This window comes from Pleurodeles waltl, chromosome 5 (assembly GCF_031143425.1).
Source record: "Pleurodeles waltl isolate 20211129_DDA chromosome 5, aPleWal1.hap1.20221129, whole genome shotgun sequence".
NCBI lineage: Eukaryota > Metazoa > Chordata > Amphibia > Caudata > Salamandridae > Pleurodeles > Pleurodeles waltl.
Genome location: NC_090444.1, coordinates 387,898,830 through 387,912,882, shown reverse-complemented (window position 1 = coordinate 387,912,882; position 14,053 = coordinate 387,898,830). Strand labels below are relative to the sequence as shown.

Below are 14,053 nucleotides of genomic sequence, written 5' to 3'. Positions count from 1 at the left end.
AGCGATTTATTATAAGTCTGAGACTTATTGAGAGTTTGGTGGTTGCAGGTCACCTGCCATCTCTTTTAGCAAGGCAGACAGGACATCCATAACTATTTGGAGGATGCCAATATCTACCATACTCAAAATAAAGTAGTTTGGGCCTTATTTACAAAAAACTGATGCATTGTCATCGATGCGTCAGATTTCTTGTGCCTGCCGCACATCCGATGATGATGCCATGGATGCACTGTATTCACAATACAGAGCTCCATGGCACACATTTTTACAGACGCATCAGAAATTCGGACACTTCTGTTGGCACTAAAGTGACGAATTGCTGGAGTTAAACTGATGCAACTCCAGCAATGCACGGAAAGTCCCATTAGAAAAACTCCAGTGTCAATTTACACCTCGTCTGAACAGATAGTTAAATGTTGATGCAGCAAAGTCATAGAGTGGCACAGTGGAAAGTTGTAAATTCCTAACTGGACTTTTCTTGCCACATAAATTGAAAATGAAAAGTAAAACAGTTGACAGAAGCAAGCTGATTTAATGCGCCACCGCTGCCATGAGCGTGAGCGCGAAGTTATTGGCTCCCTGCATGAATGTCTAGAAAGGATATTGGCTGGGATGAAAGGCAATCCAAAACCAGAGGATGGGCCATCACACGCTGTAATAGGAGGAAGTGTGACTTAGGGTGATGGTCAACAGAAGTGTTCACTTCACTTAGTTAAATCGCCTGGGGGGGCCTCAGCACACAAAGGAGGGACATTTCACAAAATGCACCAATAAAAATGAAGCATTTAACACAAGCAGAACAAAGAATAAATTGCAAGAGTGGGTGTGGTTAAAAGCCCACAGAGAGAATACAACAGGCTAGAGCGCTTGCACCTTCGACCCTAAAAAATGACACAGCTGCAGCGCAAGAGGATTGTAAATGAGGTCCTATGTCTTTTATCTTAAGTTGGTATGGACATTTAAGTTCTTTACATCTTATGTATTTTAATATCTTGTTGGTTGGGTCACCATTTTGAGGATTTGCTTAATTGAGGATTGCCTATTTGCTCTGCACAGACTACCAAAGCTGGGACCAGGTTAACTCTTTTTTTTAACTGTCTTATTCTTTCAAACTTTCTATTTGGGCTCTACATGAACTCAATTATATTTCGCTTCAAGTCTCTGCCCTTTCTCCTTCGTGCAGTGCCAGTTCTTCATCGCCCTCATCCTACGAAAGATTGCAGCAATTGGGCTTAGCCCTCGCTTGTTTATTCACAACCTGATCCTACCCCAGCACTAGTCCAGAGCCTTCATTGCTGATGGTATGGACTTTCTAAACGCACCACAGCCCTGCCACATGTCTGTACCACGCGACTGTCTCAGTAGTGCACACGATAGAGCATTCTTCCGTTTATAGCTGCAAAAGTATTTCTGAGACAATGTCGGGTAATTTATATGCTTGACTGTAAAGGACATTACGGAGTCATTAACATATAGGAGCTATCAAGTAACCTGAAACTCCCCTAATGGCCACCACCTGCTTTCCATTTTTTTCTGATAAAAGGTATGCAAAAATATCCCAAGCAATGTAAAATACCCAAAGAGTTGGTGGAAGTGTTTGTAAAAACCCATATATTGAGCATGAATTTCTATATCCCCTTCTCTCGATTTTCAGTTGACACTGCATCTCTTTAGATTATATTTCCACAGGAACTACACATATAAATCAATATTTTACCACATTAGCAATCTGCTATTTTATATCCGGCTTTTACTTATGTTGTATGTATTCATTGTTTACGATGTTCCAATTAAACTTGTTTTCTCTTCAAACCGGTGCCTGAGTGGTATTGCATGGTCTTTGGGGTGTGCTGTTCGTTCAGTTTGGCCATCAGCTCGCGATAAGAATTTTTTGTTTAATTTCTAGATGTCATTGAAGCACTCTCCAATCCAATCAGATACGTCAACCTGATGGAACAAAGAGCACGGCAGCTGGCAGCATTAACGTTAGAAGATGAGGAAGAGCTAAAGAAAGAGGTAAGACCGCCTAGAAAAGATTTTTGAGAGTACTTGGGTGCAAGAGGGCAAACACACTAAGCACTAGTTTTAAAACTCATTTAAAGTGGCAGCGAATAGGAATGCAGGTGTGACGGGTTGCAGATAGGACTGGAACAAAAGAGATGTGATTTTGAAAACTGACCAGGTGGTGGCAGCATAGGATTGATGTAGCTATCTCTGAAGTCCTACACTTTTACTAAGAATTCCTGACGAGTAAAACCGAAAGCTGAAATGTGGGGCTGAAATTTATAAAACAACAGGGATTTAGGGGCATATATAAAAGCCCAGTGCCAATTTGCCTCCTCAATTTTTTTACCCTAGGCAAGCGTTAAGGAGACCTTTCTCCCGTGCCATATTTACAAAGTGGCGCAATTCTTGCATTGTGCCACTTTGTAAACCATTGCACCACATTTTGTGTGCACCAGGCATAATGTATGCAAGGGGGCGTTCCAATGTGGGGAGGCAGGAAAAAATGGCGCAGTTAAATTTACAACATTTCACTGTGCCTTTCTTTCTGTCATTTTTAACATCTGCTCAGAGCAGGCGTTAAAATGACGTACCCATTTTAATCAATGGGCCTCCCCGTGCTTTGCTGCTCTAGCCTCAAAATTTTTGATGCTATTGCAGCAAAGCGCCATAATAGAGTCAAACATTTTGACACTGTTGCCCTAACAACCGCCATGGTGCTCTGGGGCATATTTATACTCTGTTTGCACCGAATTAGTGTCATTTTTTTTTACTCTAATTCGGTGCAAAACTAACTCCATATTTATACTTTGGTGCTAGACCCCTCTAGCACCAAATTTATGGAGTTAAAGTCATTTTTTGAAAGTGGAGACCTACTTTGCCTTAATGAGATGCAAGGTAGGCGTTCCCGTGCAAAAAATGACTCTATGGCCTTAACGCCATATTTAGGGGCATATTTATACTCTGCGGCATATTTATACTCTGTTTGCACCAAATTAGCGTCATTTTTTTTTTACTCTAATTCGGTGCAAATCTAACTCCATATTTATACTTTGGTGCTAGACCCATCTAGCACCAAGGCCCTGATTGAAACTTTTTTTGCAGCGCATTAACGTCATTTTATGAAGCAAAAGTGGCGCGAACTTACAAAATATTGGCCCTTATTTATACTTTTTGCTGCAAAACTGCACTAACTCAGTTTTGCACCAAAATTTTTAGCACCGGCTTGCACCATTTCTGTGCACCAGCCGGGCACCATATTTATGGAATGGTGCAAGCTGGTGCAAAGGGTAGGCTAGAGTTTTAAAAAATGACTTTAGTCGGGTGGGGCTGGCAGTATAGAAGGAGAGGGTTTAGCACCAAAAAATGGCTTTGGGCAGGTTAGAGTAAAAAAAAATGACTCTAACCAGATTAGCGTCATTTTATGGTGCTAAACCTACCATGCCACATGACTCCTGCCTTAGAAGAGGCAGGAGTCATGCCCACCACCCCAATGGCCAGCACAGAGGACGGGGTCCCCTGGGCATGGCCATTGCACCCTGTGCCATGTATGGGGGCCCATTTCAGGGCCCCCTATGGCACTTTCAAAAATAAAATGCACTTACCTGTACTTACCTGGGATGGGGTCCCCCATCCTCGCAGTCCCTCTAGTGTGGGTGGGGGTGCCCCTAGGGCCTAGGGAGGGCACCTCTGGGCTTATTCCATGGTATTCCACCATGGAAATAGAGCCACAGGTTCCCTAAGACCTGCCCTGACCCAGGTCTTAAAAAATGGGGCAAAGCAAGCTTTGCCCCATTTTTTGACCCATCCTCCCTCCCTTGCACCATTTTTACATGGGAGTATAAATATGGTGTTAAGGCCATAGAGTCATTTTTTTGCACAGGAACGCCTACCTTGCATCTCATTGAGGCAAGGTAGGTTTGCCTAAGGTAATTTTTTTTAAGCTAGCCTACCCTTTGCACCGGCTTGCACCATTCCATAAATATGGTGCCCAGCTGGTGCTAAAAAATGGTGCAAGCCAGTGCAAAACTTTTTGGGGCAAAACTGCCTTAGTGCAGTTTTGCACCTCTGTATTGTAAATATGGCGCAACCAGGGTGTTGTTAGGTGGGAGGGGCAACCCAAGAAAGGTGACGAATTGGGACTGATGCACAACTTTTATGTAAATATGCCTCTATGTCTGTCATATACAATGACCTTAGTCTACTGGAGAGAACACGTTTGGTGTTGGTGTGGTTGTGGAGAAATGTAACAGGTGTAATATGTGAGGCAGTGTTACCAATGTACACAGCACTACTGTGTACTTGGAGAAATACATAGTGGAGTGCAATTTTTTGGAAGTTTGCTTTTGGCCAAGTTAGTGATTTTTTTATTTTAAGCTTTGCCAACTTCACCAATGTTTCCCTGTTTCCAATGTTAAAAACGTGAAAAGTCATAAAATTTGGGTTTTGTGGAAGGGAAACGGGTACAAAATCTATGCTGTTGTGGTTTATTGCATTTGCAAGGCCTTATGAACAGGATTTAGAAATACATGTTGTTGATTACTAGGATGATGTACATCATGGAAAATACATCTTCTTGTCAATATCCATAATACTCAAAACATTAATGGGGTTATTACAACTTTGGAGGAGGTGGTAATCCGTCCCAAAAGTGACGGTAAAGTGACGGATATACCACCAGCCGTATTACGAGTTCCATAAGATATAATGGACTCGTAATACGGCTGGTGGTATATCCGTCACTTTACCGTCACTTTTGGGACGGATTAACACCTCCTCCAAAGTTGTAATAACCCCCTAAATGTTTTAATGTTAATGTGTCACATTCTATTTTTAGAAGAACTGTTTTTCAGAAACATGTTTTGATTTTAAACACGTCATAATTTCTATGTATGTGTGTTTTGCTTGTTAAGACAAAATACTATCATTTTGTTAAATTATCTCTCTTGCCAAGTTTAGCTTGATTATTATTTTTATGGCAAGGCTTGGCAGCGGAGCTCTCACCAGAACATGATAGGAGAGCCACTAACAGAGGGTATTTGGCTTCGCACACATGTTGGAAGCCAGGAGTACATGTTTTGATTGGGCAGAAGTTGCGTGCTTCCACAAAAACGTGCTTGCCCTCTGCACAGCTGTGATATTTTTGTATGTTTATCCAACTGCTGGAGCTTGAACATTCAGCAGAACAAACATGACATTGCAATGCTATAAAAGTGTCTTAGTTAAATAGATAAATGATATTGCTTCTCTCTGGCAGCTGAACATATGGTAGGAGGGCAGCCATTAACCTACATGGATTTCTAGGTCCCGATGACAATGCAACTGTCTTCTGACCTTTTGATCTACACCAATATTATCCTACAGATCTTTGCTTCCACATAAATCCATATCCAGTCCCTTTCTATTTACTTACAATGCTTAATATTACCATACAACATTCCTTTAAAATCAGATCTATTTGAATTGCCAGTGCTTGTTTACTTTTTGTTACACTGAGAGAGACATAACAAGGCAAAATGATGAAGTCAAGCATTTGGGTAGTTTCATTATATTTTATCACTTTTATCTTTGTAATGATTTAAATTAATCTTATACAAAATAATGTTCGATTCACATTAAATGCATTACAAATGATATCTTGTCAGCTGCCATTTAAGGACTAGAGGTTATGTTAATAAACTTAAAATATTCAAATTGCTAAAGAAAATAATCACAAAACTTGATAAATCAGTTAGAGGTTCCCAAAATCAGTTAGGAGTTCCTAGAGGTGGTATCTACCACCACTGGGCTTCCCATGTTCTCAGAGGTTATGAATGAAATTCAATTCTAATGGGATTCGAGACCTTGTTTAGTTTTGACACTTTTGCTCCTTGCTCTTCCTCTAACCTCTCTGGAGTATGTAAGAGGCTTTTGAGTGGCTAACATTGGGGAAAAGATGTCAACCTTTTAATGCCTAGCGACGGCTCCTCCGCAATGCCCAGGATCGTCACCCTGCTGGCTCAGAGCCGGCAGCAGAAAAATAAAACAATATTACACTATTTTTTTTATTTTTCTGCCGCTGGCTGAGCCAGCTTATGCAGGAAGGGGTGGGGCCAGGCCATGGGGGGGGAGGGGGAGTGGAGTGTTTCCTTAACTGTACATGTCTGTTTGGCTGGCCGTTCTAGGCCTGCCAAACAGACATGCGCAGTTACGTTTCTTCTGCCCAGCTGCATTTGACAGCCGGGTTGGAGAAAGAGCACAGACTCTCTGTGCCTGAGCGAGCGGCAAACAAGCCCACCCAGGCCAATCCCCTTGCTGCTCTCATGCTAGGTAATATCATGAGAGCAGCACGGAGATTGCACAGGGAGTCTTTGATGTTGGGACCAGGTAGCAGAGGAGTGTGAGGCGGCCTACAGCACCACGTAAGTTTTTTTTTTTATTATTCCCCGTGCCCCCCTCTGACTCCCCCCTGCACTTCTCCCCTGTGCTGTCCCCACACACCTTCCACCAGCCCCACCACTTTTAATTTACATTAGCTGCTGCTGGTAATGCCATTAGAGAAAGAAGGGTGTCTGATGTCACGTTCTCTTGTCCTGACATTTTGATGAATCAATGTCCATGCAAAGAACATGAAAAAAGCATTTTACACTTTAGGAATCGAGAATGGGAAATCACAAGCTAGGGATGGCATTGAGGTCGGGAGGTAATACTAGATGCACCGTATTTGAAACAAAAGTTAAGGAACTCATGAATAAATCTCTCAGCAAACATGTGGCGAAACACTACACTAATGAAAAAGCTCTTAATCATATTTATGAGGGTGTGAATTTGGCAGTTTCTGGTAAATCTGGACACTATATAGGACCTGTGTGACAAGGGAGAATGTGGGGAAAATGTGAGATTGGAAAGGGCCTGTCATGGTGAGACTGTCACCATGGTGAGAATATCTTCTGATATAAATATTGGGGGTCACTCTAACCCTGGCAGTCATGGACCGCCAGGGCCAACGACCGCGGAAGCACCGCCAACAGGCTGGCGGTGCTTCCGGGGGCATTCTGACCGCGGCGGTAAAGCTGCGGTCAGAAAAGGGAAGCCGGCGGTTTCCCGCCGGCTTCCCGCTGCCCCAGGGAATCCTCCACGGCGGCGCTGCAAGCAGCGCCGCCATGGGGATTCCGACCCCCTTCCCGCCAGCCTGGTTCTGGCGGTTCTCACCGCCAGAACCTGGCTGGCGGGAACGGGTGTCGTGGGGCCCCCTAACAGGGCCCCACATTGATTTTCAGTGTCTGCGTTGCAGACACTGAAAATCGCGACGGGTGCAACTGCACCCGTCGCACACCAGCATCTCCGCCGGCTCCATTCGGAGCCGGCTTCCTCGTTGCTGGTGCTTTCCCGCTGGGCGGGCGGGCGGCCTTTTGGCGGTCGCCCGCCAGCCCAGCGGGAAAGTCAGAATGACCGCCGCGGTCTTCTGACCGCGGTACGGTCTTCTGGCGGTTCCCGCCAGGCCGGCGGCTTCCGCCGCCGGCGGGGGTCAGAATGACCCCCATTGTGTCCTAAATATTGACAATGAAAAAAATGCCCCGTTGGATTTAATAACAGAAAATATAGACTCCATGAGGCCTTATTTTTGTAAATTATATGTGGTACACAACATATAAGTTGGTGATATTTCTGTAAACAGTATTATGACATATATCCTGTGGTGTGAACGCTCTCTTCCCCAGTTCTAATCTTCTCCGGGTCAGTCTTTGCTATGGTTATGTTGACTGTTAAGGAGCGCTATAGACACAGGTCTTCAAGCCACACTTGCCTGACAAGTAATTTCATCAAGGCCACCCAAAACTGCAAACATTTATTCCATAAAAGGTTCAATACATAAGTAACCTGAAGAATTTTTTACGAGCTGATTGAGCTTTATGGCACACTCTTCAGAAAATATAGAAAAAAGTAAAATGCACTGGTGCTTTTCAGTTTACTACAGTAAATATATGCACTATAATGCACAGCAAGCAAACTAAATACGATATTTTGTATCTCTAGCTAAGGCTTAGAATAGGCCAAAAGCAGTGTTCTGTGTTACTTCTTTTATAATAAATACCATATGTGACATGAAAAATATGTTGGAAGCAACTGAGCTGAAATGCATAGAATACAAACACGTTTGAAAACATTTTGAATATTAACGTTAAGTTCAGTTTTCACTTTTAAAAATACAGTCAAGTACATGATTGCCAGCAGTTTATTGGAAGACTTGAGGCATCAGTGGTAATTTGGAGGCCCCTTTTTGTCACCTACCCAAAGCCGGGGCCTAAATGATAAAAACACATCACTGATTGTCCAATACAGAGTGGCTGAAGGCGGCTTTCTTTTCTTTCACTATATCATACCATTGGTTTTCGGTGTGATGTTTGCCTGCATTGTTCTGTCAGGCACTCCCTTTGACATCCATACAGAGCCCTCTGATACCCCAAATCCCAGGAGGCCCCAGGAGGCCTACGTTAGAGTTTGAGTACCACTGCATAATATAGATACGTTCAAGAGTGATTCTGTTTTATGAAGAGAAGCAGTTCTTTTAAAACGTTTTTACAAATAAATATGAAATAAAATATTGTGCCTCTATTTGCTCTTTCTGTTCCTAAGTTTTTTGATCATTTATGCGTCTCATCTGACTTATGTTCCTTGATTTACAGGTGAACGCTTAATATGTTTGTTTACCTACTGCTATCTGGGTGGATAATTATGCAGCGGCTTCTGCTTGCCATATAGTAAGATCGTGTCTCCAGGACTTTTGAATGTGCAACTGAGTTTCTAATATGGCATAGGGGCATGATCAAAACTGTCCCTTTATTTTCAGAGAGCCATACCCCAATTAAAAAGAGGCCCAACTAATTTTTCATTGCACAGATCCTAATGTTACACAAGAGTTGCACAAATGCTGTCACTACAAACAAGCATTTGCAATGCAATGGGTCTCGCATTTGCTCGAGTCAGAGCAAATAGCGTTGTAAATTCCTAAGTGGACTTTCTTGCCACATAAATTGAAATTAAAAGTAAAACTGTTGACATAAGCAAGCCGGTTCAAAGCGCCATAAGCGCGAAGGAGAGAATCAAAAGGAAAGAGAAGTTTGCTCACAGTCAAACGTATAGGCAGTCTTGCAATTATCCATGTAACAGGGGCAGTCTGCAAGGCGGTAACAAAACCGCCCCAAGGAGGGACAAACGTAGAGCATTTACCAATGACAATAAATGATTTCTGAAAGGCAAGCACACAAACGGGTGAAAGTGATGGGCGTGCGGTGGGCATGGTTAAAAGCCCACAATATGCAGCATTGCTAGTGCCTGGTCTACCAATGCATACTGCGCTGAGCATAACTACAGGTCAAAAGCCTCATATTCACTGTTGAACCCCTGGGGGCTCAAAGTTTATGGATTGGCCTTAACTGCTCAGGTTATTTTATGGGGACCACCCCCAAGGGAGGAACCTGCTATAGTCATCTTTGCTTGTACAGGGCAATCTATTACAGCTGCTGATCAGGTTGCGCAAAAGGAAACTCTGCTAGATTATGAGGGAGACCAAAAGGTGAAATTACAACATCTTTTACAGTTAACATATGCATTCGTCAGAGTTGTTCAAAGCTCCTCTACAGCTTTCCCTGTCTATCAGTTGCATATTAGATGCTGTTAAAAGCATGCATGAATGATGGTAAAAAATAATGGCATTTAAAGATGCTATCATGTTATGTACTGAAGATGTCATACTGGTCTCCAAGACACATATGGGGCTGCAGACATTATGTAAGTTTATCAAGTTCTGCAGATCTGAGCAGGTGTGAGATTTTCCCAAATTTGCAATACATTTGACACGTAATGCAAAATGGAAGAAACCTATACCCAGGAGCTGTAACCACCTAACAAACTGTGCAGCGGCAACCCTGTGCTCTGCCAGAGAGAAGAATGGACACTTGGTCTTCCCCTCTCTTGAGGTGTTTAAGCTACTGGCACATAATTCTGCTCTGCAAGGAGTTGAAATTTGGGGTTACTCTGATCTTTCGGAGTTATTAGATGTCCTTTTTAGAGCGTTTATTAAGCCTACCCTCTGGCATCACAACAGTCCTATTGCTGATAGAGCTTAGGGTGCTGCACATTTCTTTGCTAGACAGACTGAGCATTGTAAGGAGGCACGACCAGATATACTGGACCTCACAGGCAGTGGTTCGCTTGAATGGTGTAAGCATGTTCGCACTCTGTTACAACAGATAGGTATGTAACTCATTTGGACCACACCTGAGGCCATGATCGAGGACTTGCTACTGAGGCTCCACTCAAATAAAAAGTGGCTTATAGAGGTGTTGAATTTCAAACCTTCCTAAGGTGCCCTATCAAAGGCTTTTCTCACAAGAAATGCTTACCCTCATTCCAGATTCGTTTAGATGAGGTGGAACCGGCATTGGCCAAAACACTATACAATAAGCTTAGTTTTGGGACCTTGCCTATTAATCATTTTATTTATAAGAGGGGAGAAGCCTATGGGCAAATAAGCCACCGTTACAAGTGCCGGAGTCTGTCGAAGATGATCGATTTTGTATTCTTCTGCCTGGTGTGCATCCATATTCGAGCAAAATGTTGCAATCAGATGCTTACAAATGCGTGTATTCTTAATGTATGTACCCCTGTACTCGTGATTATGTCGGACACCTCAAGGACCGTGGTGTTCGCTGTCTCTCGTTTTTTATGCATTGTCAGGAAAATCAAACAACGCTTTGTAATTTAAAACTCCTAGTACATTTTCTCTATTTAACAAAAGCTATGCTTTATTAACATATGCTCTTTTAGTAATTTTAATTGGATTTAGTTATGTTATTTTATCTCTCGTTATAGCTTCGCAACGATGCATGGTGGTTTTTTTAATTTAATTTTTATGGGCAATGTCCGGAAATAAACTGGCAAAGGTATAATAATGGCATATTCACAGCACAGTTAAACAAGTACGGGAAATGAACTCTCAATCTCCGCTCATTTCTCGGAGCTCCCTGCGGAGAAGCCATGGAATGAATGGGCACGAGGCCTGAATGACACCTCCATAGGTGATTTACTGAAAGTGCTAACAGGAATCTATGAGCATCAAGAGGTGTCTGTCCCCTGTTCCGAAGAGACATCTCTAGAAAGAGACAGACCTGTACGTTCACCAAATGCCCGTAGAGTCTCAAGCAAAGGCCGCAGGGCGTCAGCTGTTGTTCACTAATTGCCTGTTGACTCCAAATTAAGAAATCCTATTTCTTAGGCAGTTCCTGCCAGGATGCCCTTCTATAATAAATCACCTCTTACACATGAGACTGGGTGATATTGCTCATCCGGCGCAAGAACTGTCTGCGCAATTATAAAATCAGGCACACATTATCTTAACAGGCCATCAGCATTAAAGCATCAACACTAAAGCAGACCAGTTAAAACGGGTCCCTGTAATACTGAATCATGTAGTAAGCTGCAGTTTAAACCCTAAGCTTCGCAACAAAAACAAACATTTACAATGCAACGGGTCTCGCGTTTGCTCATGTTAGAGCTGATCGCGTTGTAAACTCCTAACCCGACTTTTCATCTATCAGGCAAAAGTGCATCCAGTACATAACCCTAAAAAGTTAAATTAACTATGTAAAGCGCTCGACTTCTGCCAAGCGAGATCGCGCTCGTAAATTAGAGAAAAAGAAGTCCACGAGCCCGATGGAAAACAGCGAGCCTCGCATGTTTTCTGTACTTGGTCGCTGCGCTCGAGGAGGGCTAGCCACCGGAAAAGGCATGACGTGTGCATGCCTTCGACTAATGAAAGCAAGCAGATTGTAATAGGCAAGCCCACGAACCAATAAAAAACACTGACGTGAAGTTGACAGGGCTCCGAGCCCTTTTCTAAATACAAAAGAGTCTCCCTGCCATACGCATGCGCGAGCGCATGCAACGCAGGCTCGACCCTAAAAATGGGCTCTGAACTGTAATGCCCCCGACCTCTGATTTTTTTTCTAGGTTTTTGCCCCTCCCAGGTTTTGGATCTCTCGCATGCGCAAGTCTCCCTAAGGGAATCTCACTCACTGAAAGCTTCTGTTAAAATGTTTTGAGGGGTAATTACCAGTGTCCTCCTGCTAAAGTAATGTTTGCTGCTGAGCAGCTGGAGTAACAAACTCTCCATTAACTACTCATCTGGGTGAACACACTTGTAGAGGCCGAGTGAGAAAGCCTGTAGTGTAATATCTGAACACAGACAGCCCTGTAATTGATGATCTCCCTAAGTCTTAAAGTCCAAAAGTGAATTCAAAAATAAATGTCACTTTGACACTCCGGTGGCGCTGTGCAATGCACAGTATTTACATGGTGGCAGTAAGCCACATTTTGTGGCTTAACGCCACCTTGTAAACACAGCCCCTTCACATGCAGTACTTTGCGAGGAAGGGGCTTGCAATGGGTGTTGCTGTGGGTGTTCCACAGCAACACCCATTGCATTTTGATGCTGCTCCAGAATTATGAGATTTCATAAATCTGAGGCAGCGCCAAAATCTAACGTCAACCAGGGGTGGCGTTAGCATGGCACAACAAAGAGAAATACGTTTTTTTGCTCTTTCTATGTGTGCTGCATTCTGCTGCACACATAGAAAGAGTAAATAGCCATAGAAGATTATTTTGTGCAGGAACGTGTCCCCTCCTGCACAAAAACAACCTCCCCCTCAACGCAGCCAGCCATTCACTATGGCGCAAGGGTGGCTGCGTTGGCACTCAACAGCAACTTTAGTGCTGGCACTGGGGTAAACACAAGGGTGCGCCGTATTATTGTAAATACTGCGCATCCCTGCATTTCCAAACTGGCATGGCGCTGCTAATTTTGGCAAAGCCTCGTGATGCGCCAGTTCATTTTAAACCTGGCCCCTAGTGTGTAAGAAATTAGATTATTGGTGGAGGGAGGTGGAAACCCCACTCAGACAACAACTGCAATCTCTAGCAGGGTGAACCACAAAGTCACTAAATTAAGCTGTGATTAACCCTCTGGTAGCTTGGCACAAATCAGTCAGCCTTAACTTAGAGGCAATTAACCTATGTGGATTTTTAGGTCCCAATGACAGAGCAACTGTCACCTGACCCTTTGATCTACACCAATAATATTCTACAGATCTTTGCTTCCACACAAATACATATCCATTCCCTTGCTAGTTACCTATAATACTTAATATTGCCATGCAACATTCCTTTAAAACCAGACCTATTGGAATTGCCAGTTCTTGTTTATAAAGCATAAAAACAGTAAAAAAGTGAACACACAAGAAAATTCCCAAACCAATTTAGAAAATGAGAGTAAATTGTAATAAGTAAAAAGCTACCAGAAATATATAGTCAGTGGAAATGGAAATATTGAATTAAAAAGCTTTAAGTGAGAATAGCGCTTAAAAGGATAAAGCGCCACTTTCGGTCATCTGGTCGTGCTTGACCAGGGGAAAGTCACAAGTTTAGGCTGACCATAATGAAGTGTGGATCGAATGCAGGGACAGGGTTAGTCCTGCTGAAAAGTTGCCGTTCACTTTGGCAGAGACCGCGAGGAGAAGGCTTTTGCCATGATGGGCAGGTCGAGTGTCGCAGATGGTCGTCGCTGGGGCATGAACATCTGGTCATCACTGGAGCTTTGCATTGATGGTCATTGTGGGCTGTCATTGCTCTAGCACAAAGAGACCGTCTCACTGGAGCTTTATGTTGAAGGTCGTTGCAGGCAGCAGAGTTTTGACGTGAACTGGGCAGGTCCCCATTGCAAGAACCCCCAACTTCAGGATTTTCACCTTTTCTTTTTGGAGGAGCGCTCACTGATGCCAGCCATATGTCCAGGCCCAAAAGCCACCTCTTGTGAATCAGGACTCAATCCAGCAGCAGGGCTTAGGCAGGTCCATGCATGTTCAGTTGTTTGTGCTCAACTGTGCAGATGCAGGGAGAAGTCTGGAAGCTTATTGTGTCCCTGTAGCTCACACAGGAGATTAGCCAGCTGACCCTTGGAGTCACTTTGGATAGCCTGGAATGAAGGCAAGCAGGTCCAATATTCATGCTCAAA

The 14,053-nt window shown here is 43.4% G+C and overlaps 1 protein-coding gene across 2 annotated transcripts in view; it reads left to right on the top strand.

Moving 5' to 3' along the window:
• The window catches only part of PLCB1 (phospholipase C beta 1), a 2,042,221-nt gene that overhangs the window by 1,468,845 nt on the left and 559,323 nt on the right, over positions 1-14,053 (top strand). For both annotated transcript variants that reach the window (XM_069234146.1, XM_069234145.1), the window contains exon 23: positions 1,907-2,016. In XM_069234146.1, coding sequence (XP_069090247.1) covers positions 1,907-2,016 — 110 coding nt within the window. The remainder of the gene's footprint in view (positions 1-1,906; positions 2,017-14,053) is intronic.